Source organism: Chiloscyllium plagiosum, unplaced genomic scaffold (assembly GCF_037043375.1).
Source record: "Chiloscyllium plagiosum isolate Xiang-an unplaced genomic scaffold, Cpla_swu_hap1 HiC_scaffold_11, whole genome shotgun sequence".
NCBI classification, from domain to species: domain Eukaryota; kingdom Metazoa; phylum Chordata; class Chondrichthyes; order Orectolobiformes; family Hemiscylliidae; genus Chiloscyllium; species Chiloscyllium plagiosum.
Genome location: NW_028270149.1, coordinates 59376530 through 59402395, shown reverse-complemented (window position 1 = coordinate 59402395; position 25866 = coordinate 59376530). Strand labels below are relative to the sequence as shown.

Here is a 25866-nt window from a genome sequence, read left to right as displayed (position 1 = left end):
ATCATAAAACCAGCCATAGTCACTACTTTCAGACAGGAGGAGGAAAATTTTATTTAAAAATATGAGTGAGATTTATATTTTTGAAAAATATGACTGTAATATTTACAGTTCACAATTAAATATAATTACATTCAGATAGTGATAAATTTATTTATGATCATGTAATTTGTACCAACTAATAGTATGCTTCTCCTTGGATATCTTATAATCATTACTTTTCAGCTCAAACAAATAATAAAACTAATGTGTAATACCTTAAAAGGGATTTATTTATCACAGTTAGGGAAGGCAATAGCCTGAGTGGTATTATCGCTGGATTATTAATCCAGAGACCCAGGTAATGTTCTGGGGACATGGCTTCGAATCCTGTCATAGAATTGGAAATCAATAAAAATCTGGAATTAAGAGTGCAATGATAACCATGAAACCATTGTCAGCAAAAATCCATCAGTTTCACTAGTGTCCTTCAGGGAAGGAAACTGCCACTCTCATCTGGTCTGGTCCACAGGTGACTCCAGAGCCACAGCAATGTGGTTGATTCTTAACTGCCCTCTGGGATTGAGTAATAAATGCTGGGCTAGCCAGCAATGCCCTCATTCTATGAATGAATTTTTAGAAATTAAACATTATGAATTTGGAACATAGAACATTACAGCACAGTACAGGCCCTTCGGCCTAGATGTTGTGCCGACCTGAGAAACCAGTTGGAAGCCCATCCTCTTATACTATTCCATTCTCGCCTATCTGCCGATCCAATGATATAGCTAGGTTACTCCTTGGAAATGCCACTGCCTTAAGGGCAGAATTAGAGAAAAAGAGTAAGCAGGTGTGATAATATCTAGTCAACAACTTGCATTTACATAGTACCTTAAATGTAGATATCTCCCAAGGTTTTTCACAGAGCTTTAATGCAAAACAAATTCACATCAAGCCAAAAGGAGGGGTTACTAGGATAAGTGTGCAAAAGCTGGGTCAAGGAGGTGGGTTTAAGGAAGTTTTTAAAAAAAAAGAAAAGCAGTCAGGAGTGGAAATTTCAGGATGCAAGACATGGTTGCCAGGGGTGCAGCAAATACAGTGAAGGACTGCTGAAATGTTTATAGAGTGCAAGGAGGAGAGAGCTTTAGGCTTGAAGTAATTTGTTTGGTTAAAACATTTTTAGTAGAATAACAATATCATAAAAAGACAGCCTCAAACGAGACAATAGAATTAGCCAAAGCTGAAAATAAATTAATAAAAAAACCTCGGGAATTATGCAAATATTTGTGTTAACAATACTAGTTATGCAAATACCTGCAAACCCTCATTTTTGAAGGCAGCAACGATATTTGCAAATTTTAAATTTGACAAGAAAGCAAGAAACTGGTGATAGAAGATTACCTTGTTGTAATACACCAGCCTGTTTGCTTTCCCTTCAATTAATTGTGAATTTATTTTGTTTCCTTATCGATCATGAACAGCAAGTGTCCTTCTGGCGTCCACAGGAAAATGTTGAGCCTTCCCTGCTTAAGCTTGCTTCCCTGAACTGGAAAGACCTGCTAAGACCTTCTTTCACATGCCTAACTACTGTGGACCCCTCTATCCTTCCACTATCCTTCCACTTCAACTCAAATTCAACAAATGTCCGTTAGGATTTAAAATGGTTAAAATCTATACCAGTAATGAAAAAGAGTTACATTCCCGTGCAAACTCCCTTATAACTCCTGTGGGTGGCACAGTGGCACAGTGGGCGGCACGGTGGCATAGTGGGTGGCACGGTGGTACAATGGGTGGCATGGTGGCCCAGTGGTTAGCACTGCTGCCTCACAGCTACAGAGACCTGGGTTCAATTCCCGCCTCAGGCGACTGTGTGGAGTTTGCACATTCTCCCCGTGTCTGTGTGGGTTTCCTCCGGGTGCTCCAGTTTCCTCCCACAGTCCAAAAATGTGCAAGTTAGGTGAATTGGCCACGCTAAATTGTCCGTAGTGTTAGGTGAAGGGCTAAATGTAGGGGAATGGGTCTGGGTGGGTGCGCTTCGGCGGGTCGGTGTGGACTTGTTGGGTTGAAGGGCCTGTTTCCATACTGTAAGTGTGGGCGGAACGGTGGCACAGTGGTCAGCACTACTGCCTCACAGCGCCAGAGACCCGGGTTCAATTCCCGCCTCAGGCGACTCTCTGTGTGGAGTTTGCACATTCTCCCCGTGTCTGCGTGGGTTTCCTCCGGGTGCTCCAGTTTCCTCCCACAATCCAAAAATGTGCAGGTCAGGTGAATTGACCATGCTAAATTGCCCGTAGCCTTAGGTGAAGGGGTAAATATAGGAGAACGGGTCTGGGTGGGTTACGCTTCGGCGGGTCGGTGTGGACTTGTTGGGCCGAAGGGCCTGTTTCCACACTGTAAGTAGTCTAATCTAAGTAATATAAAAGCATGATCTGAGCATAAAGCAGGTCATGCAAAAAACTTTTATTCACTATTGACTTCATTGGAGAGGTCAGGCTCAAGCTCTCCAGTATCACACTTCCTTTAACAACTGTCGTATTTATTAATCGATCATTTATGTATTGATTTTTTAGTTGAATTGGTTTGCTAACCAATTAATTTGCTAACGGAGCAAGTGTTCATTATTCATGCTTAAAAGAGGTCAGATTCCTTTGATAATTGTATCTTTGCTCCTTAATATTGAGGCCTTCCATATCCAACAGGGTTGAGAAATTGCTGATAACTTGGTAATTGTCCTCTTTGGAAACTTGGTCTGGGTCCTATTGGAGGCAAAACTTGAATCCCCTTTGCCTAGAAAACAGAAGCATAACATATTTCTTGAGCAATACAACCTTTTGACTTAAGTTTATTATTTACTGCTTCTGAGAAATAATACAGTAGATTAAAATGTATTGAAAAGTTTCATGAAATGAATGTACAACAACATTTTAGGATATGGCTTATTATTTGGTACCTTAACTGAATTGTTATAATTTGTGATTTCTTTCAGCAGTTTTTTCATATATCTTAGCATCTAAATACTTTTCTAAAAGTTGCAGGTAACAAAGCTAACACAAAGAAATTCTATTTTCTTCAGACTATTTGTTTTTCACCCAGAAAATGCTCCATTTATATAAAGTACAATTAATTATTCATATCTGAGATACTGGCATTGCTCAGTGAGGATGCAAGGGATTCCAGGAACATTGGCTAAAAACAGCTTAGGTATACAATACTGTTACAGGAATTGATTTTTTTGGACTTACCTCAGGCCTTTTAATGGCTAGTGGTGGAGGTATCCCATCGTCCCTCTCAGGAAATTCATTTATTGGATTGTATTGGGAAATGGCATGTTGACTTTCATTGTGTGAAGAACTTGCATGGCCCATAAGAGGTGAAAAATTCTCTCTGCTGATATTCAATTCAGGCTGATGGTAACTGATGAGGAAAGCAAAATCATTAAATATTTTAAAAAGATCTTTTTTTTTCCATTTGTTTATAAGACTTCATTCTTCCACAAAGTATTTACGTATTAATACATAATGAAATTGTCTGGAACACATTTTTCAATAGAGTTTAATATTCCTTTAAGAGGCTTTTAATAAATTTATGTTCACATACAAAAATAATTTCAATTGCAATTTTAATATAATGAAACATGCCAAGGTGTTATACCAGAACATTATAAAAGACAAAATAGGACATACTTAGCCACATAATTATATTACATCAGATGATCAAAGATTGGTCAAAGAGATGCATTTTCAGGAATGCCATTGAGGAGGAATAAAGAGACAGGGGCTTGAGGCCGAGACTATAGTGGGCATGGACAGTGGTGGGAAGCAACTAAAGTAAGGATGTATAAGATGTTGAATTAGATATAGGGCTCAGAGGGCTGAGGAACTGGAGATATTACAGAGATAGTGAAGCGTGAGGCAATGAAGGATTTGAAAATAAAGATGATAATTATAAAATCAAGAAAATGTAGGTAAGTGAGCATTAGAGTGAAAGGGGCATGGGATTTGCTCTGTGTTCCAATATGGACAGCAGAGATTTGCATGAGCTCAAGTTTCTGAAGGATAGAACATGGGGGACAATCCAGGAATGTCTTACAATCATTAAGTCTAGAGGAAAGAAAATTATGAATAAGGGTTTCAGCAACAAATGTGCCAAGAGAGAATAGAAATAGGTGATCTTGGTGGTAGCATGAATATGAGACTAGAAGCTTTAGGATGAAATGTGACACCAAGGCTGTGAACAGAATGACCTATTTGCAAGTTGTTGCCACAGATTTGGAGACGCCGGTGTTGGATGGGGGAGTACAAAGTTAAAAAAATCACACAACACTAGGTTATAGTCCAACAGGTTTATTTGAAAGTACTAGCTTTCGGAGTGCTGTGGAGAATAATGGATCTTATTCTCACAACCATCTGATGAAGGAGCAGCACTCCGAAAACTAGTGCTTCCAAGTAAACCTGTTGGACTGTAACCTGGTGTTGTGTGATTTTTAACTGTTATCAGAGACTGTGCAGTTGGTATCTCCATAACAATGTTTGGTGTGCACCTGAAAACAATGGCTTCAGTCTTCCTGATGTTTAATTTGAGGATATTTCTGTTCTTCAAGTATTGGATGTTCAGATTAACAGTTTGATAATTTAGCAACATTGGAGGAGTCAAAAGGGAAGGTGGCGTGGTAAAGTTAGATATTGCCAGCACACGTAAAAATTAACACTGTGTCTTCAGGTGATGTCACTGAGAGGCAATGTGGATGAGAATTAGGAGATGGCTAAGGATACATTCATGGGGACAGCAGAGCTAATAGTGCAGGACCCGAAAGCTCGATAACAAGAAGACCTGGTGAGAATGTGTCTATCTAACAACAGTTAAGAACTGTTCGAAGAGGATGATAGGGTCAATAGGTTGCAAGTAGGTCAAGAAAGGCAGAAGAGAAAGTTTACCATTGCCACAGTCACATAGATTGTTACTTTTACTTTGATAAGATAAAGCCCAATATGAGAAATTTAAACATGGGTTCCAGGAAAAATTGAAATAGATTTGAGAGCCAACAGTTTTCTAAAACTTTGGAGAGGAAAAGAAGGTTAGACTTGGGCTAGTGGTTTACAAGGATGGTAGGGTCAAGAGTTTGAGCAAGGATGTGATAATGGCAGGTTTAAAGGAAAAGGACAAGACCTGAAGAACTCAATCATCATTTACAATATTAGCTAAAATAGCTAAGAAGTTGAGAAATTAGCAGTTTAAAGGGAAGAATATCAAGGGAACATGAGTTGAGTTTTATTAAAAAGATAAGCCAGACATAAGTTTGAAGAGAGATAGGAAACAAAATACTAAAGATGTGATTTCAGTGCTAGAGAGAGAAGTAGCCTTAAAAGATGACTGGCCAGACTGGCTAATATTAAAAAGGCACATGACACAGAAAGCAGGTTAAATTGTCTCAATTTTGGTGGTAGCCTTCCATCTCAAAGACGTGGTCAACTCTGTGTTAAGTATCTCCTTGTGTGATTTAGGACCCCCGCACTGGTATAGAAGTCTTTGATGCATTTGTTGCAGATGAGGACAATGGACTGAGAGGGCGCTGGATTCTCTGACCATTGTGGGCTCCAAGCTCTCTTCTTGACTAGCTGAGATTTTCATATCTGTTCAATTCTTCCACTGCACCAGTGCAAACAATCAGAAGAAGAGGTCACACCTATCCGTAAATGTCTGCCAGTATTAGTGCCAGTGTCCTTGTGATGGAGACATGGGTGCCCAGGAGGTTGTAATTCAGTTGTCAGTTGTCAGTTCAGTCATTCCCTCATTCAGAGGGGCTTGTGGTATATAGTCACTAACCATGTGATGAACATGGCCGAACCAACGCAAGCATAATTCACTCAACAATGAGTTTATACCAATGTAAACAGCCTATGTCTCACTTGGTGACTTAGTCCTGCCAAGAAATGTCGAGGGTATGTCTGAGATAGTTTGGGTGGAAACTATTCAGTCTTTTGTCATGTACTAAAAACAGAAATTGCTGGAAAATCTGAGCAGGTCTGAGTGCATCTATGGAGATGTCAATGTTTCAAGTCTAATGACTCTTTGTTGGATCAGCCTTCTCCGCTGCCTGCTGCACGTTGTCCAGATCTCACCACTGTAGAGGCGTGAGCCAAAGATCCAGGCTTGATAAACAACATTATGTGACAGATTTCTGGTGATTGCGCAGCCCAGATATATGAAGCTATCAACAGTCTTCAATGCTGACAGTAGTATGGTAACATCCTGAGCCACGAAATTTGTCTTCCTGAAGTTGATGGTCAAACCAAATTTCTTGCAGATGTCAGAGCATCTGTCATTAACCTTTGAACGCCCTCTTCAGTATGGAATGCTGGTGCAGCATTGTCGGCATAGAGCAACTCTCTGATGAGGATGGTGCATGGTTGAATCTCAGGCGAGCAAGGTTGAAAAGCTTTCTGTCAGGTCTGGTATAAAATAGACATCCTCTGCAGCTGAACTGAAGGTATATGATAGGAGCCTCAATCAGAAAGTCTGTGAGCTGCTCGCATTTGATGGAAGTGAGGATGGAGGAGTCAGGATATTAAGGTTTAATAAGTTATGTTCCCACAATGGTGTGACTGTTCTATGAAAAGACTTTGGAAAAACTGGGCCTGTAATCGCTAGAGTTTCAAAGAATAGAAAGTAATTTCATTGAAAACTACAAAATACCTAAAGAGATAGACAAGGTATATGCAGGTAATATGTTTCTCTGGTTAGTTAGTATTGAACCAAGGGTACAATATAAAAATAAGAGGAATGTCATTTAGGACCAAGATGAGGAGAAACCATCTTACTCAGAGTGGTGAATCTTTGCAAATCTGTACACCAGAGAGCTCTGTCTTTTGAGTATATTTAAAACAAAGATTAATACATTTTTGATTATTATTGAACTGATTGGACTAAAGGGTCTGTTTCCATGCTGTACGTCTCTATGATTCTATGACTCTAAAGGGATATGGCATAATGTGGGTAAAAAGCATTGTAATATTTAGTCAACTATAATTACTTTAAATGGTAGAGCAGCCTCGGTAAACTGAATGGCCCACTTCTCTTCCTATGTTGACAATGGTGTAGAATTATATATTGCAGTCTCAATTTTGTGGAGGTGCTGGTGTTGGACTGGGGTGGACAAAGTTAAAAATCACACGACACAAGGTAATAGTCTCAATTTTGTTTTATGTGTCATGCTGAAATTCACCAGCAGAGGGCTCAGGACTGAGATCACATGAAATAACTGTACGAGGTGTAGCAAGTTTTCAGAGATCAGATCGTGTATAATACAGTAATTACCTTAAATTAAGGCATCCATTCCTGAATAACTTATTCATTTTCTTTATTCAACAGAGATAAACCAAAGTTTCCTAATGAAAGACTTCCTAACATTAAAATATTTCAGGATCAGTGAATGTTTACAATCTGTCTTAAAGTTTGCACTTTATCTAATATACAAAAACTGCATTAAAGAGTCATCTGACAAAATAAACCTGTGAAAGACAGTGAAAACATATTAGTGATTGGGGAAGTGAGGATTTATGATGAGGTTTTCATTACTACAAAAACAGAAAAAAAAATTTGAGGACCTCCTAGTCCTATTCTGACAATGGAATTTGGTTCCAATGCTGGAGAGGTTTAATTAAAATAGATTTTTGGTTACATTTCAGAAAGAAGTCCCCTATCTGTGTGATAGAATGGACATGCGCTCAAAATGATTTCCAGCTTAATATCAATGCACCTATAACATTATAACTATGGGGCAGCATGGTGGCTCAGTGGTTAGCACTGTTGCCTCACCAGGGACCCGGGTTCAATTCCAGCCTCAGGTGACTGTCTGTGCGGAGTTTGCACATTCACCCCATGACTGCGTGGGTTTTCTCCAGGTGCTCCAGTTGCCTCCCACAGTCCAAAGATGGGCAGGTCAGGTGAATTGGTCATGCTAAATTGCTAAATTGCCCATAGTGATAGGTGCATTAGTCAGAGGGAAATGGATCTGGGTGGGTTACTCTTCGGTGTGGACTTGTTGGGCTGAAGGGCCTGTTTCCATACTGTAGGGAAACTAATCATTAAGGAGCTGATAGGAAGACTCTTAGTTATGATTGTTATTCTAATTTTGCATTTAAAAAGAGAAAGTAAACAGAAAAAAAAATCCAAACCTGGTATTAGATTTAGGAATGTACATCATTTGGGATTCATGATGTTGTTCTTCCTGGCCCAGGTAAGCTGTATTGATCTTTGGAATTCTTGGAGGATAAGCCTTGAATCGAAAAAATGAAAATTTTGAGTTTGCAACATTTTTCACAAATGCATCTTAATATAGTAATAGTAAAGCTAACAAACTAATAAGTTAAACAGGTAAGGTCTCTCCAATAGTGTTATGGAAAATAGCAAAGACAATTTCAGGTTAGCTGTTTCATTCTGGCTCCTAGTGTAGTGTCTCAGGATTTCTCAGTCTCAGTGTGGAAGGAACAACCTTGCAAGCAGTGACCTTTATAACTCAGTCCCCCTCATAACAGCCATCTCAAATGTAACAAAGATGTCTCTGAGCCAAACTTATTAAGCCAAAACCATTCAAATTACAAATGTGGCCTTAAGTGCCTGCCTCCCTTCACCATAAATCTGGAGATCTGTTCGGTGGAAACAGAAAGAAACTTAGAAGTGTGTCTTATTTTGGATTTCTAACTGTCATTTTCCTCACTTGACACCTTTTGTAAATGGGAGTGTGAAGGCCCAGTCATGGTAACCATAGCTCCCACTGCATGTTTTCAGATTTTGTTGGTTCGTTCATGGGATGTGTGAATCACTGGCCACATTTAACGCTCATTCTTAATTGCTTTTGAGGGTTGATGGTGAACTGCCTTTTTGTACCCCTGCTCTCCAAGGGGGATAATGCAATGTTTCGAAAGGAGTTATAGTTGGAGCACCAGATCACTGCCTTCAACAGAAAAGGGCTCCATCCCATCAATGTGCAGGACAGCTGTGATCATTGGTGTTGCACCTTAGATGTCTGCACCAGACACCTTGGGCACTGTCTTCATTCCTGCACCTTTGAGTTTTCTCATGTCCTTGCTTAATTTCAAGAACCAGATACATTACAAGGCTAGTTACTGGGGCACAAGGGATACCCTTTACGATTATGGCTGATGAAAGTGTTACTAGAATTAGAACTTCCTTAGACAGGGTTCTAACATGGTATGGCCCTAAGTATAAGTAGCTTGTGTTAGCTGGAATTACAATAACAATCAACTAGACAGATCAGGACGTCATGTAGCAATACATTTACATATGTGCCATTCTATTTCCAATGAAGAGACACCTGTGTCGTCTATGTGCTCTTAGAAGGTTTTACTCATAGAGTCATAGCACAGAAAGAAGCCATTTGGCTCGTTATGTCAGTGTCAGTTTGCTCTGATTATGTTAATCCCATTTTAAAGCTCTTAGCTTGTAGCCCTGGAGGCTATGGCAATAGCAAATCTCCAAATACAAAAAGAGTTTCTTTTTCAACCACCCTAACAGGCAGAGTTCCAGACTCACACTACATTTTGGATGAGTTGCTTTTACCTCAATTGTCCTCTTAGCTTTTTATCTCTTATCTTGATTCTATGTCACTTTTCATTATTAACATGCTGTAATGAAAAAAAGTGCCTTTATATCCATTTCCTCATTCCTGAAGAAGGGCTTATGCCCGAAACGTCGATTTTCTTGTTCCCTGGATGCTGCCTGACCTGCTGCGCTTTTCCAGCAACACATTTTCAGCTCTGATCTCCAGCATCTGCAGACCTCACTTTCTCCTGCCTTTATAGCCACCACATCTATTCCCCTCTTAATATTATACACCTTTAACAGGTGCCTTTCAATCTTCACTGCTCCAAGGAAAGCAACCCCATTTTCTCCAGTGTTTCTTTATTGCTCAATTCCTCCAGCCGCGGCAGCATCCTACTAAAATTCCTCTCTAGTTCAGTCATACCTTTTCTGTAATTTAGTGAGCAAACTGCATGTAGTAGCCTAACCAGCATTTTATACAGTTCTAAAATAACCTCCCTGCTCTCGTATTCCAACCTTGGCAATGCTAATAAAGGCAAGTGTCCTCCATGCCTTCTTAACTGCATTATGTAACTGCCCCGCTACCTTCAGGGATCTGTGCATATGCACACCAAGATTGCTCTACTGTTTAATATTTTCCACAGTGCTACCATTCAAAGTGTAATCCCTTGCCATATTAGCCACCCTGAATACATTGAAAGAATGTTCCTCTGTTAAAAAATCTTCTGGTTAAAAAGCCATGGATGAAGTTGTCAGCAACAGATAAGTCAGTGCAGGACCAGAGTCAGGTGCTGTTACAGAGGTAAAAATAAGTCTTGGTGCTGGCATGGATCTGTGACAGGAGTTCATCGTATGGTCAGGTAAGACACGACAGTTGTGGAAGTACCATATGTTTCTGTCTCAGACAAATGGCACCTGTACGTTTGAGACACAGTTTGTGGCCAGGACTGAAAATGAAAGCTTCACTCTTCAAAACACTAAACTAGAGGAAATTTCTGCTTCTCCAGAGCTAGATATTGTACAAGCTATCTGATAACTGTGTAATAATTGAAGGAAAGATACTGAGGAAGTGGAGCTGAATATCGTTAGCATAAATGTGGGAAGCTTATGCTGTGTTTTTGGAGAATAATGCTGAGAGGGAGACCATCGGTGAGAATACCTCTAACAATTTTGCACAGGCAATTGGTATAGTTCTAGGTCATTGTGTTTCAGATGTTGACCATGATTAAATAGCAGAGCAGACCCGATGAGCTGAATGGTCTATTCCGCTACTGTCTTACAGTCTTAGGGTTCTACTTCATGTATCGAAGAGTGTGGTGCTGGAAAAGCACAGCTGGTCAGGTAGCATCCAAGGAGCAGGAGAATCACTGTTTCAGGAATGGCTTATGCCTGAAACGTTGATTCTCCTCCTCGGATGCTGCCTGATCAGCTGTGCTTTTCCAGCACCACACTCTTCGACTGCATCTGCAGTCCTCACTTTCTCCTTCTGCTTCATGTGACTTTCTTTGTCACCCCAGATTCAGCTCCATAAATAATGTTAATTCTGCAGCTTCCTTTGCCCCTGGAGTTGCTTGAAATAGTACGAACAGGAACACCTTGTTGATCATTATCATTCGCCACACCATTCCCCAATAAATGCCACTCATCAGCATGATTGGACATCTACATACTTGCCCATTCATACTTTTGGACTACATACACAAAATCATTCATTAGCTTTTTTAAAGACAGAGTAAACCTGAGAAATAATTACAGCAATGCGAATCTTCTGTTATCTTCTTACTTTGGATATTTTATGAAAAGATATTGGTCTTCATCCAAGAGAATCGGAACATTATTCAAAGGGGAATATCCTAATGAATATTACATTTTACAGAAAACAAAATGCTATAGATTACAACCTTGGTAAAAACAAGGACTGCAGATGCTGGAAACCAGATTCTGGATTAGTGATGCTGGAAGAGCACAGCAGTTCAGGCTCCTCATGAAGGGCTTTTGCCCAAAATGTCGATTTTGAAGCTCCTTGGATGCTGCCTGAACTGCTGTGCTCTTCCAGCACCACTAATCCAGAAATAGATTACAACCTTGCCAGCTGAACCCACAGAGTGTGGACTCTGGTTTGCAAGAAAGGTCTATTCAGAAATTCTCATTGTCAATATATGTGGGTGTGTGAATAATTTGAATATATTTGAGTGGCAACATTTATGGTAAGCTTATTACAACACCTAGACAGGTTCATGTCAGAGTCCAACCTGAAATGATATTTATGATATGTTTATTGCTTGAATAAGTAATATATCCAATGAGAGTCCAAAGTGTTTCTCGTAAGGGAAATTCCCTTCGTTTCACCTGTTATCAACACCACCTCTACCACCTGAACAGAACCTTCTTCAGTTAGAACCTTAGTTCTGCCAACTTTCCATCTATAAATGTCCCTTTCTAACCTCATTAGTCTATTCCGACTATGCCTTGTCCTACCTCTACTCTTCCAGTTTTGTCTGCTGTTTCAGTATCCCTACATCACCTACCCCTATTCTCCAGCCCCACCCATGCTCCAAGAGTGGCAGAACCTTCAACAACATTGTCAAATACTATAGAAGCCTTATCTTTTAATCATCTTATGCTTTTCTCCTGTTCAAAGTTTACTTAAAACCCATCAATCATTGTCCCTTTCCTTCTTAGGTTTGACATCTAACCCTAACGAGGCCTGTGTGGAGAAAGTACAAGACAAGGTTGGACCATAAAGGCTGATGCCACATCTATCAGGTCATTTTACAATTGTAATCCCATTGTACATGTTGGGAATAGTACCATCAAAAATATCGAGCAGCGTTACCCAACAGGAGATAACGCATTCTGTTCAAACCATGAAAAGCCTCTGAATAGATCAAAATCTTTTCTTTAAAGAGTTTTCAAATAGTTTCATCTTGATGAAATATCCTCTGAAACTTCATCACACAATAATTGTGATAATTTACCAGGAACACAGGCTGTCTTATATTGCAAGTGCAGACTTAAGAGTTATATAATTCTGACTTTGCAGTTTTTAAAGATTTAAACTCTCCATGACCTAAAAACAATGAACAGGAGTCTCCTCAGACCAGTGTGGGCTCTATATCCTAACTCAACCAATCATCCAGGGGTCACTATTGTTTGCATGTTATAAATGGTACTAACACTTCCTAACAATATAATGTGAAGGAGCAGGAGCAGCTCTGTGGAACAATGGAAGTTAATGCAATCAAAGATGAATTTAGTGACAAGGGCCATTTAATCAGGAGAATGGTGGGAGAATGTTCCTGATTCTGTCTGCCACAGCCTCCACTCCACTGTGAACCCCACCCTGTGACCCCATCCTGCCATACCCTGACCTGAACCATCAATGATCCTGAGCTGAGGATGAGTACACCAGCAGCAAGAGTCTCTACTTCCCCACTGGTGATGCTAAGCTTTGCATATATTTGAGATTCTGATCAGGCAAGCATTCTCAGGCAGCAGTGCTAATTGTTTTAAGGCAAGGTTTCCAGCTCTTTCACAGGAAGAGGCTGAAGCTAGTCAGATAGTCAGCCTAGTCCTAGCACAGCTAGCCAGGGAGCAGTGGACACAGTTGGTGATAGAGATAGTCCACCATCCTGAAAGGTCCAGATAAGGTTGGGGTTTCAATTATGTGGGTGGAGGGTTGGGGGGTGTGATTTCAATAGTCCAGGAGGGACTGCTGCACACTCTGCTTCACAGAAACCTGGCTCAACTAATCCATTCTGGAAAAGCGCAGCGGGTCAGGCAGCATCCAAGGAACAGAAGAATCGACGTTTCTTCAGGATTCCTGAAGAAGGGCTCATGCCCAAAACGTCGATTCTCCTGTTCCTTGGATGCTGCCTGACCTGCTGCGCTTTTCCAGCAACAGATTTTCAGCTCTGATCTCCAGCATCTGCAGTCCTCACTTTCTCCTCAACTAATCCATTCCCAACTGCGCACTTCAGGCTGATAGTTTCTCTATCGATCGTATGAACCGTACAGCATCCTCGCGTAAGACAAAGGATGGAGGGGTTGGCTTTTTAATCAACAACTTGTGGTGCATGGACATTGCAACCATTGTTCCCCAAACTTCTAATTCCTCACCATCAAATGCTGCCCCTTCTACCTACCATGGGAACTTACCATTGGTATACAAACTGCTGTGTACATAGCGCCACAAGTAAACGTTGAGGAAGCTCTGTATGTGCTGTACTCCACCACTAACACCCTGGAGATGGAACCCCCCCTGGCCCTGTTTATTGTAACTGGTGACTTCAATCAAGCCAATCTAAGGAAGGTGTTGCCCAAGTACCACAAGAACAGTATCTGCCCCACTCGGGGGCCCGAACATTTTAGATCACTGCTACACCACTATGAAGGATGCCTACCGCTCCATCCCCTGCCCTTATTTTGGGAACTCCAACCACAATGCCATGCTTCTTCTCCCAGTTTACAGGCAATAGCTCAAGCAGGAGACCCCCTCACAATACAGGTCCAGTGCTGGTCAGAGGAGGCAGAGGATCGACTCCGGTGCTGTCTGGAATCGGCTGATGAGGCCATGTTCAAACAGTCCGCAGGTACCTTGGGTGAGTATGCCACCACCATCACAGACTTTATCAGCAAGTGTATGGAGGCCTGCATACTGAGGAAGTCAATCTGGGTGTTCCCCAACAGGAAACCCTGGATGAATCAGGACGTACAGAACCTGCTAAAAACCAGGCATGAGGCCTTCAGATCAGGACACCCACTCAAATACAATGAATCCAAGTATGACCTTCGCAGAGCCATTAAGACAGCCAAGGACCAATACTGACACAAACTAGAGACCAGACAGACACCTGGCAACTATGGCAAGGACTGAATGACATCGCAGGTTCTAAAAAGAGACAGTGCAAGATAGCAGACGATGACACATCCCTCCCAGATCGTCTCAACGCCTTCTATGCTCGCTTTAAGCAGAATTTCAGCAGAGAGGTAACACCAATTCCAACAAGTCCTGCCAAACCTATCTCAACAGTCACTGCATCAGAGTTCAGATCAGTTTTCCTTCGTATGAATCCAAGTAAAGCGATGGGACCCGGGGAGTACCAGGCTGTGCACTCAGAGCATGCACAGATCAATTGGCAGAGGTTGTCTCGGACATCATCAACCTCTCCCTGCAACAGGCAACTGTTCCTGCCTGTTTCAAGAGGGCCAACATCATCCCTGTGCCTAAGAAGGCTCATGCAGCTTGTCTCAATGGCTACCGTCCAGTCGCCCTAACCTTGGTGATCATGAAGTGCTTTGAAAGGCTAGTCATGCCATTAATCAACTCCAGCCTCCCCATTACTCTTGACCCACTCCAATTTGCCTATCGGACCAACAGATCCATGTCAGATGCCATAAACTTGCCCTTCACTCCTCCCTAAAACATCTTGATAAGGAACAGCTATGTAAGAATCCTACTCATTGACTACAGTCCAGCCTTCAACACTATTATCCCCTTGAGACTGATTACTAAACTTTGTGATCTTGGACTAAGCCCCACTCTCTGCAACTGGATCTTCAGTTCCCTGACTCACAGGCCACAATCAGTTAAGATTGGGGACAATATTTCATCCTCACTAACAGTCAACACTGGAGCCCCCCCCAGGGGTGCGTACTCAGCCCCCTACTGTACTCACTGTATACCCATGACTGCGTCGCCAAATACCAGACTAATGCCATTACAAGTTCACTGATGACACCACGATAGTCAGTGGAATCTCAGATGATGACAAAACAGACTACAGACAGGAGACGGAAGATCTGGAAAAATGGTGCACTGAGAATAACCTAGCTTTCAATGCTGGTAAAACCAAGGAACTCATTATTGACTTTCGGTAGGATGTTACTCATGCCCCCTCACACATTAACAGCACTGAGGAAGAAGAGACGTTGTTGGGCCTTTGAAATCAGGGTGTCCACATGAAGAGGCCACCAGCATACTCAAAAATTCATCTCACCCTGGCAATGTTTTTCTACAAACTACAATCGGGAAGAAGGTACAGAAACCTGAACACGCGCACCAGCCGGTTTTGAAACAGTTTCTACCCTATTGTTGTTAGAATACTGAATGGACTCACAAAATCTTAACATTTGTCTGTACCTGTGTTTTTGTTTTTGCGGCTGTTACCTATTATTTATTTATCTATGCTACTTACTTATGTGATCTGCCTGTATTACTTGCAAGACAAAACTTTTCATTGTACCTCGGTACACATGACAATAAATTCAATTCAATTCAATTCAATTAAGGGTGAAAGGTGGATATGCCATCTTGGTGGGTGAGAGTGTGGGGAAGGGTGCTGCCTCTAATGGACTCAGTGGGCCTGCAAAGGAGGAGACCTTCCTCCTCTCATCATACCCAATACCAACGTAACCAGCTCCTATACACCTCCATGTTCCAGCCCTGGCTAAACACCACTGGGTGGCCACTTATCCCTGTCGATAAGCACAAGAGAAGGGATGGCTGCTCAATACCACTCTTACCTCCCCCCCCCCCCCACCCCATCACCTATAACATTTTAGATTGGTAGAGGCATGGTGGAGGTGGCAGGATGATAATCTGTTGGATTTTACAGTGTCCTCATTTTCAGCTCTGCCTCCCACCCATAAAAAAATCAACCCAATAACAGACTGCTCACTGCTCTCTGGCATGGAGAATTCCAAAGATTCATAAGCTTTTGAGTGAAAAAAATCCTGCTCATCTCAGTGCTAAATGGCCTATTCTGAAGATGTTACCTTTCTTCTACATTCCTAGCCAGAAAGCTGATTTTCTTAACATTTAACTTATTAATTAAACTTCTCAATATTTTATGTTTCAATTAAATCATCTCTTATTCTACTGATCGTTAGGGAAGATAGGCCTCCACCACATCACTTCTCCTTATGGTGTCCCCTCATTCCAGGAAGCAGTCCGATGAACTTTCATTATATATCCCCCCCAAGGAAATGTTCTTTCTTTGGCAAGGAGACCAAAGCTGCACACAGTGTTTCAGTTGTGGCTCCACTTCAATCCCCTTATTAGCCATATATTGTACATTTGGTGCAAATTATGTGTCAATTCTTTAAGCATTATCTATTGTTTGCCTCCCATCATACCTTTTCAAGTAGTTTCTCAATCTACCTTATCAAACTCATCCACTTTCCTATATAATTTGGTTTGTGTAGATTTAAAACCCTGCTTTTGAATTTAACGAAATCACTATCAAACACAATGTAAAATTCCATAAGATTTTCTCCAGGGCTTCTAGAGGCTTGATTTTGAATGGTTCCAAGCACATTTGGACTGTGCTTTCACCTGAGCTACTGTTATTGAAGCCTTACCGCATTTTGGTTTTTACTACTCAGAACTTGGTAGTCTTTGTCATCAGTCAGAAAACCTTCGTTCTGGTAATTGCTGATTACCACAGGACGCATACGGGTTTTTCTCTTTTCAATTACTTCTTCTCTGTAAGTGAAGATTCAATTTTCATTAAAAATGATATTTGATCATTAATGTGGAGAAAATCTAATAAACAAAACACAACCAGATTGCACACAACTCTCAGCTGTCCGAATTTAATCAAAATCTTCCCATTTTATTACTGATTTGCAAACTTTCCCAATATTCCACATTGACATTTTTAAAAGAAAACTCCTCCAAGCCTAAAATTGTTATTTCAAGACATGATTGCAATCCCAGTGGTTTTGTTTGGATCAGCAGAAACATGAGCCTGATCTCTGCAGTTACATTGCTAAATCGGGGATTTCTGTTTCAAAGTTGTGGACTAATATCATGAAAAAGCAGAGGTGCATTATTTTTGTAAGTGCTGTGGGAGTACTCCAGTTCTTTTAGGAGGGCAGAATGTCAATTGCTGCCCACCTTTGCCTGCCTCTTCAGATCTCTTGCCCATGGAATTGATTGAAAGCTGCGTGGGATGCACTTTGAGCAGTGAAGACCAACATTGGAAATCAAGGCTGTACAAAAATTAAAGCACTCTGATTTCCATAATAAAAAGTGGATATTACCTGAAGCAGGTTGGTGCATTGACAAGCAGTAGACTCCAGTCAAATTACAGCCAGCTGTCGTGCCAGTGTTTAGAGTGCAGACTATTGACCCAGTTGGGAGGCCTTTCCAAAAAGGCAATGTTCCAATCAACCTGGTCAGTAATGTTATTAAAGGTGGAACCAGAACCTCAAAAGTAGGTTACTAGCACTGTACCACAAAAGTACCCTGGCAAAGCAATAAACATCCATGCCCCCCCCCCCTAAATCACCGCCACATGAGATAATCCTTCTGATTGAGAAGTGTGACAGGAAAACCAAGTTATGCCAACACAAATCTAAACATCCCAGTTTGGAATTTGTGTAAACTACAACAAAAACATTATAAATTACATAAGTAAAATTGCAAAGTGTATTTGTGATAATTCTTCAGCTATTTGTGCTTGTTATGTTAGTTCAATGTCCCTAATGCTCAACCTTGCAGGGTGTGAGATGGATAACTATGGTAAAACAATACAGGACCACAGTTGACGATTTTATTATTTGAAAGTTTGGATCATATTTTGTTTAAAAATTTTCCAGATTAAATAGTCTCTAAATGTTTTACAGCTAAAGATTACTTTGGAGTGCAATCACTCAAAAAATCATTTTGATCTGCCACCACTTTCAATGCTTGTTTTCAAGTCTTCTCACCAGAGCTGCTGGTGACCTGGAGGTAAAATGTTCTCCATGATGTAGAGGGCTTTAGCCTTTACATTGACTCCTCCACTGATTGGACCATATGTGATGATGAGGAGTCAGTATAACTCAGAAGTTGTGTTTCTCCTTAAAATGAGTCTAGGCTGAATCTTTCCCTTCACCCACCCCTTTACTTTAGTTGGTCTTAGCTCAATTATGTTTTCCCCTGGTCTGATGACAGGAAGATTCATAAGATCTCTTGTGTACCCACCTCTACTCCCACCACAATTGCGAGCATGGTGTCAGCACCAATGGACCAACTGAAGTCCTCAAGTGGGCAATTAATCCCCACTTAAAAGCCAGTGCCTCCAGGATTGAACTGGTAGTAGAAGAGAACCAATGACAAATACCTAGCCTTGTATGTTTCCCTGACCAAGTGAAGGGTGCCCATTGAAAAAACAGCCCTCCCACCCCTTGCAAGAGTTTATCCATCTAAGATTCCCCAGACGTCACTCTCAAACCCCAGAGTGAACCTGAATACTGGGAACCACTCACCTTCCCACCAGGAGAGACCCTTAACTCCAGTGGGGCTAGTTTCACCACATTTCCTCTCCTCAAGTATAATGACCACTGCTCCAGTTGGCCTCTAGCACAATAGAGATATAGGCTGTGATTGACGGCAATTCTCTGAGGCAGGGGTTCCTGGTCCAAAATGGTGCAAGTCCCCCCACCAGACTGTTAATAGCTCATTGGAACCATGTTATGTTTGTGGGCAGTGAGAGTTCCTGTTTGGGCTGCTTACCAACATTGTGGACAATTCGGCACCATATATGATTCAGCCCTTTGGTTTTCCAAGGTAGGTATATCAAAGAACTTTCAGGTGAGAAGTTCTGATGAAGGCCACAGATACTGCCAAACATGCTGTGTATTTCAAGGTTAAAAATCACACAACACCAGGTTATAGTCCAACAGGTTTAATTGGAAGCACACTAGCTTTCGGAGCGACGCTCCTTCATCAGGTGATTGTCAAGGTGAAGGAGCGTCGCTCCGAAAGCTAGTGTGCTTCCAATTAAACCTGTTGGACTATAACCTGGTGTTGTGTGATTTTTAACTTTGTACACCCTAGTCTCCGAATCGTGTATTTCAAGGATTTCCTGTTTTTGTTTCAAATTTCCTGGTGTGTTTGGGGTTCCTCAATATGTGTAATTTACTAATTAGATCCAATTTGGTACTTACAGAAACATAGAAAATATGAGCAGGAGTAGACCATTTGGCTCTTCAAGCCTATTCTGCCATTCAGCATAATCATGGTTGATCATCTAACTCAGTACCCTCTTCCCACTTTCTCCCCACACCCAATGATCCCTTTAACTCTAAGATATATAACACCTTTTTGAAAACATTCAATGATTTGTCCTCCACTGTTTACTGTGACAAAGAATTCCACAGGTTCACCACTCTGGGTGAAGACATTTCTCCTCATCTCAATCCGAAATGGGCTGTCCCATATCCTTAGACTGTGACCCCTGGTTCTGGACTCCCCAGTCATCAGGAACATCCTTTTTGCGTTTATTCTGTCTAGCCCTGTTGGAATTTTATAGGTGAGATCCACCCCAATTATTTTAGACTGCAATGAATATTGTCCTAACTAATCCAATCTGTCCCATCTCAATAATCAGTCTAACTGCTGTTGCACTCCCTCCATAGCTAGAACATGCTGACTCAGATAAGAAGACCAAAACTGCACGCAATACCCCAGGTATGGACATTGTACAATTGGAGGAAGACACTCCTGCTCCTGTATTTGAATCCTCTTGCTATAAAGGCCAACATCACATTGCCTTCTTCCACCTGTTGTTTCTGCAACTGTTGTACACCCTTGTTGCATTTCCTCCCATCATTAACATATATCTTTACAAGGAAAGGGCAGTAGAAGGGAAGCTTCAAACTGAGTCATATGCTGCAAACAAATTAAATTTAATTATGTGAGTCATTCTACTGTCCTGAGAGTCATCCCAATCATGATGATTATACTTGATTTACAAGTGATATATGACTCACCTTTTTTCAGCTTTTGCAAGGTAGTTCAGTTTCTCACAGCTGTAGACGCATTGCATACAGACAGCAACAATTGCAACAAGACATACACCAGGAATTACAGCTATGAGAATCAGGTCCAGGGTATTCCATTGCTGTTTACATTTGGGTCCCAAATTCCAGTAATCCCCCAAGGGACCTTTAAAGTTTGAACACCTAGGAAACATATTTAGAATATTTTGTAGTCATATAGCCTTGTTGCTTAAGGAGCACAGGTTAGCAAGAAAAAAATAAAAGAAATTGTATTTATATAAATTTTCACAACCGAAAGAATGTCCCAAAGCACTTTACATCAAACTAAGTTTTAGACACTATTTATAGTCTTGGAAATGTAATGACTAATTTAAGCACAGCAAGGTTCCACAACTAGTATATGATAATGGTCAGATAACCCACTTTAACATAAATTGAGGAACTCGATGAGGTCAGCCAAGCTGGTTATTAAATAGTGTTCAGGGAACATGTAAACATTTAATCTCTTAGTTGAGTAAAAGGAGGAGAGTTAAAGTTGAAGGGGGAAAGGCCAATTCTTCTTTTTGTATTTGGATTAGTGATTTGAATAAATGAAAGAGACTATTTGTTAATCTGTAGGTTAAAAACTAAAGGGGCCTGTCTGGGACTGTGTGAAGAATTCAGCTGTATGGATATCAATTGGACAATTAAACATTAGATTTCATAGGTTTAAGTAAGACGTGGCAGTCCTGTGGTTCAGCAGGATTCAGCTTCTGTGAGGTATTCATAAAATGAGGATACAACTGATTGAAAGAAATTTTCTTCCCTTTATTCCTGTACAGTGCCAAACACCTCCACATCAGCTATCAATGTATTATTTATATCCTTATGATTTTAAAGCAGAGTTCAGTGAAGTTAGTTGAAGAATTTGCAAGCACCATTGTTTATTCTATTCAAGTGTAAACCCTTGTAGGAGTTCAAGTGTGACAATTAGGCAATCATTTTAAAATGAGTCTATCAGTACATTCCTTCTATCTACTGAGTCTAATTTTTACTCCAGTTTAAATCTCTTGTTGCTTTATCTGGGAAATCTGTAGCATGCTTATTGCTCAACCATCAGTATATAAATCGTTTGCCCAATTTTTAAACTTTACAACAGGGAATAATTTTCTTCCTTTGGCTGTTGCTTTCTTTTGACTGGAAATTAGACCATGAGATATTGTGCCTAGTGTATTTACATCAAATTTTATTGAAAGAATGATTATTGTTAACAGGATCTATGGAACCTTAAAGTGAGATGGAAACATAGAAGAAGATAAGAGCAGGAGGAGGCCATTCAGCCCTTCAAGCCTGCTCTGTCATTCATCACTATCATGGCTGATCGTCCAACTCAATAGCCTAATCCTGCTTTCTCCTCATAACCTTTGATCCCGTTCGCCCCAAGTGCTATATCTAGCTGCTCCTTGAATACGTTCAATATTTTGGCGTCAACTACTTCCTGTGTTAATAAATTCCACAGGCTCACCACTCTTTGGGTGAAGAAATGTCTCCTCATCTCCATCCTAAATGGTCCACCCTGGATCCTCAGGCTGTGACCCGGTTTCTGGACACCCACCACTGGGAACGTCCTCTCTGCATCTACCCTGTCTAGTCCCGTGAGAAGTTTATAAGTCTCGATGAGATCCCTCCTCACTTGTCTGAACTCCAGTGAAAAAATCCTAACCTTGTCAATCTCTCCTCATATCAATCTCTGTCAGTTCTGCCATCCCCGGAACCTGGGAAACTTTCGGTTGCACTCCCTCGAGAGGAAGAGCATCCTTCCTCGGAAAAAAAGACCAAAACTGCACACAATATTCTAGGTGTGGCCTTATCAAAGCCCTGTATAACTGCAACAAAACATCCCTGCTTCTGTACTCAAAACTTCTCACAATGAAGGCCAACATACCATTTGCCTTCTTTACCGCCTGCTGCACCTGCATGCTTAGCTTCAGCGGCTGGTGCACAAGGATACCCAGGTCCTGCTAAACACTCCCCTCTCTAATTTACAACCATTGAGATAGTAATCTGCCTTCTTGTTTTTGTTTCCAATGTGAATAACCTTGCATTTATCCAAACTATACTGCATTTTCCATTGATTTGCCCTCTCACCCAACCTGCCCAGATCATGCTGAAGGATCTCTACGTCCTCATCACAGTTCACCATGCCACCCAATATGGTATCATCTGCAAACTTTGAGATGTTATATTTTGTTCCCTCATCCAAATCATTAATATATATTGTGACTAAATACTCTATACTTTTCAGATGTTTGTTGAAGGGAATATTCTCAGGTGACATTATTAACAATTTATTTTGTTGGTTTTCCTCATACTTGTTGAAGTTAAAGCTATCTATCAAAAATGCACTCAGACTCTCAACAGAGAATCTGGATTTGATTCTTACCAGGTTGAGATTCCTATATCTATTTTTTTCTGACAGTATCAGTTTCTTTTTTGACTTCGTATTCATGTGGCCTGTTTTCTGACAGGATCACTGTGCACAAGGCAGACCTGGCTAGAGGTCGTAGTGTCCAAGGAGATTCCAATAACTGGCACTCCAATAGCAGGGAAGAAGATAGCTTGGTGAGTTGGAGGAAACACTCCTGTTCCTTCTGCAATATTATAAAGACATTCAGCTTTCACTGAAACTGTCAATGCCTCCCTTGATTTTCCAAATACTAGGGAAACCCAGCTGGCCAGGTTAAACCTGTATGAAAGGTTAAATCTGAGACAATCCTGATGAAGGGCTTTTGCCCGAAACGTCGATTTCAAAGCTCCTTGGATACTGCCTGAACTGCTGTGCTCTTCCAGCACCACTAATCCAGAATCTGGTTTCCAGCATCTGCAGCCATTGTTTTTACCTAAATCTGAGACATGCCATCTTGATGTAATATGTTAACAAACAACCCAACTCCCGGGTGCAGATATTTTTATTCCTTCAACATTAATATCCTGCCTCTATTCATGTTGGATGTGAGTCACTTGGGATGTATTTCAGGTTGTTAAATTTATTTTCTGTTTCATCTGACCCCATTCCATCCATTTTGGAAAATTAAAATTATCTTCTCTATTTTTACTTGTCCTCTTTGGTAAAGGTATCAAAATGGCAAGTATGAAGAGCAACCAGAAAAGTACATTCCAAGTGGAAAGTGATGGATCGTTTCTTTGTGAAATTATTACAGTATTATTTTGTGATGTGCATTTTGCCCCAGGGTGTCTGTGACCCTGAGGAACATATGAGGAACGGCTGAGAATACTGGGATTGTATTCGTTGGAGTTTAGAAGATTAAGGGGAGACTTAATAGAGACGTACAAAATAATACATGGCTTGGAAAAGGTGGATGCTAGGAAATTGTTTCAGTTAAACGAGGAGACTAGGACCCGTGGACACAGCCTTAGAATTAGAGGGGGTCATTTCAGAACAGAAATGCGGAGACATTTCTTCAGCCAGAGAGTGGTGGGCCTGTGGAATTCATTGCCACGGAGTGCAGTGGAAGCTGGGACGCTAAATGTCTTCAAGGCCGAGATTGATAGATTCTTGTTGTCTAGAGGAATTAAGGGCTACGGGGAGAACGCTGGTAAGTGGAGCTGAAATGCGCATCAGCCATGATTGAATGGCGGAGTGGACTCGATGGGCCGAATGGCCTTACTTCCACTCCTATGTCTTATGGTCTTATGGTCTTATGGTCTTATGGACCTCTGGCACTTGGAGTTGCAGAGCAACTATTAAGAGACAAATCATTGAACTAAAACCAGGGATCAATTCAATCCATCTGCCCCCTTGTCAAATGGACTTTACTAATACTAACCGACTGAAAATAAAGGACGTTTTCATTTAAACTGGTAAATTTTACGTCATCTCTTGTTTTCTGGATATATTCTTGAAAAGCAAACATTTGCAGTGCTATGGGAAGAGCAGTGAAGGATTACTAATTGGATAGCTCTTAGGAGAGATATCATTGATATGTTGTACTGAATGGCCTTCGTCAGATAAGGTCCAAAATATCTGCACAGAAACAGTTGGTAAACCAAGTTCTGAAGAAAAGTCATACCAGACTCTGTTTCTCTTTCCTCAGATGCTGTAAGACCTGCTGAGTTTTAATATCTATATAGAGATATACATTTACCGGCAATATTCTTTCTTGTCCTTACAGTAGCAAGGCATATAGTCTGGACAAGTGTTCTTCGAACATGGTTCATAGTCACGAATATTTTTGCAATTTTCTGGAAGAAAATTATGAAAAGCTCATCAGAGAAAAATGTCAATAGAGAAAATATAGTTTCCTGAAATGTTCTGAAGAATGTACTGTCTTTGACTATTAAAATCTCGAAATATTAAGGGGAAAATAGTACTTTGGCAGGTATGCAAATCTGGACTGTAATAGATTGTTCACCACTCTTTATTTAGCCCAATTTTCCTCCCCATTATCTTAAAGAGCAGGTAAAGTGATGCTATGCCATTTTATACTTAAGATAAAATCAAACTTTACTCCCACTATTCGGAGATGAGTGAATTCAATCTCTGATCTTTATAATCTCAGAACAGTATTCGGCATATTGGCAGTCGTGCATGGTATTGCAATGTGCTGTGCCATTGTCGAATTTGGATTTGTGTCCAAATTATCCCCACAGAATGAATTTCAAATCTCAAATTCTGCCACAAGAGACGTCTTGTAAGGATTAGATGTGGAATTTTAACATCATCTAACCAATGGAAATGAGACAGAATAGCATTTAGATATCAAATGTCTCTAGTATACTGCTCCATCTGTCAGTTTAGTTCTGCTAGTTTTGAAACATCATTCCATTTTAGGTGTGAGCCTCATGAATGGATATGCTAATTGGAATCTGATGATATCTGTAGGATTCAAGCAACATTTTAAATTAAAATCGAAAGAACTGCGGATGCTGTAAGTCAGAAACAAAAACAGAAGTTGCGGAAAAACTTCAGCAAATTTGGCAGTATCTGTGAAGAGAAATCAGAATTAGTGTTTTGGGTCCAGTGATCCTTTCCTAGAACTGGGCCAGTTCTGTGGAAGGGTCACTGGATCCGAAACATTAACTCTGATTTCTCTTCATAGATGCTGCCAGACCTGCTGAGCTTTGCCAGCAATGTCTGTTTTTGTTTTACATTTTAAATCATAAATTTTAAAACAATAAACAATTTTGAGGCAAGTTGGTAGCATGGAATGTATGTAATTCTTAATGTAGAATTTTTTATACACCTCACAAGCTGAGACTTGTACACATAACAAAGCTCTTCATACTATAAGAAAATAAAAAACTTTTCAAACTAATGATGGATATTTTGTCACACAGATCTCACCTGATGTTGAATTGTCCTTGATGTCGACATTTGAAGATAGAGTTTCTGAAGTCTGTGCAGTAGGTGTACTATTCAATAGTATCAAAATGACTGGAAAGATAACATGGAGAAGTAACATTGTTGGAATTTTAGAATTAAGTCTACACTTTAAGATAAACTTCTACCAATGCTCCAACTGAATGAAAGTGATTTCTGTGCACATTGCTGAAGGACAG

The 25866-nt window shown here is 40.6% G+C and overlaps 2 protein-coding genes across 2 annotated transcripts in view; one reads left to right on the top strand and one right to left on the bottom strand.

The window, feature by feature from the left end:
* Window positions 1-25866, top strand: part of drp2 (dystrophin related protein 2) — a 518740-nt gene that overhangs the window by 39121 nt on the left and 453753 nt on the right. Inside the window, exon 2 of the mRNA XM_087992120.1 lies at window positions 12220-12303. The gene's annotated coding sequence lies outside the window, so the exon portion shown is untranslated. The remainder of the gene's footprint in view (window positions 1-12219; window positions 12304-25866) is intronic.
* Window positions 27-25866, bottom strand: LOC122557160 (uncharacterized). The gene is made up of 7 exons (XM_043704529.2): window positions 25652-25866; window positions 24453-24549; window positions 20299-20490; window positions 16900-17023; window positions 8151-8251; window positions 3219-3390; window positions 27-2763 (listed from the first exon to the last, which is right to left on the bottom strand). The coding sequence occupies exons 1-7, from the start codon at window positions 25767-25769 to the stop codon at window positions 2647-2649; spliced, it is 921 nt and encodes a 306-aa protein (XP_043560464.2). The 5' UTR covers window positions 25770-25866; the 3' UTR covers window positions 27-2646.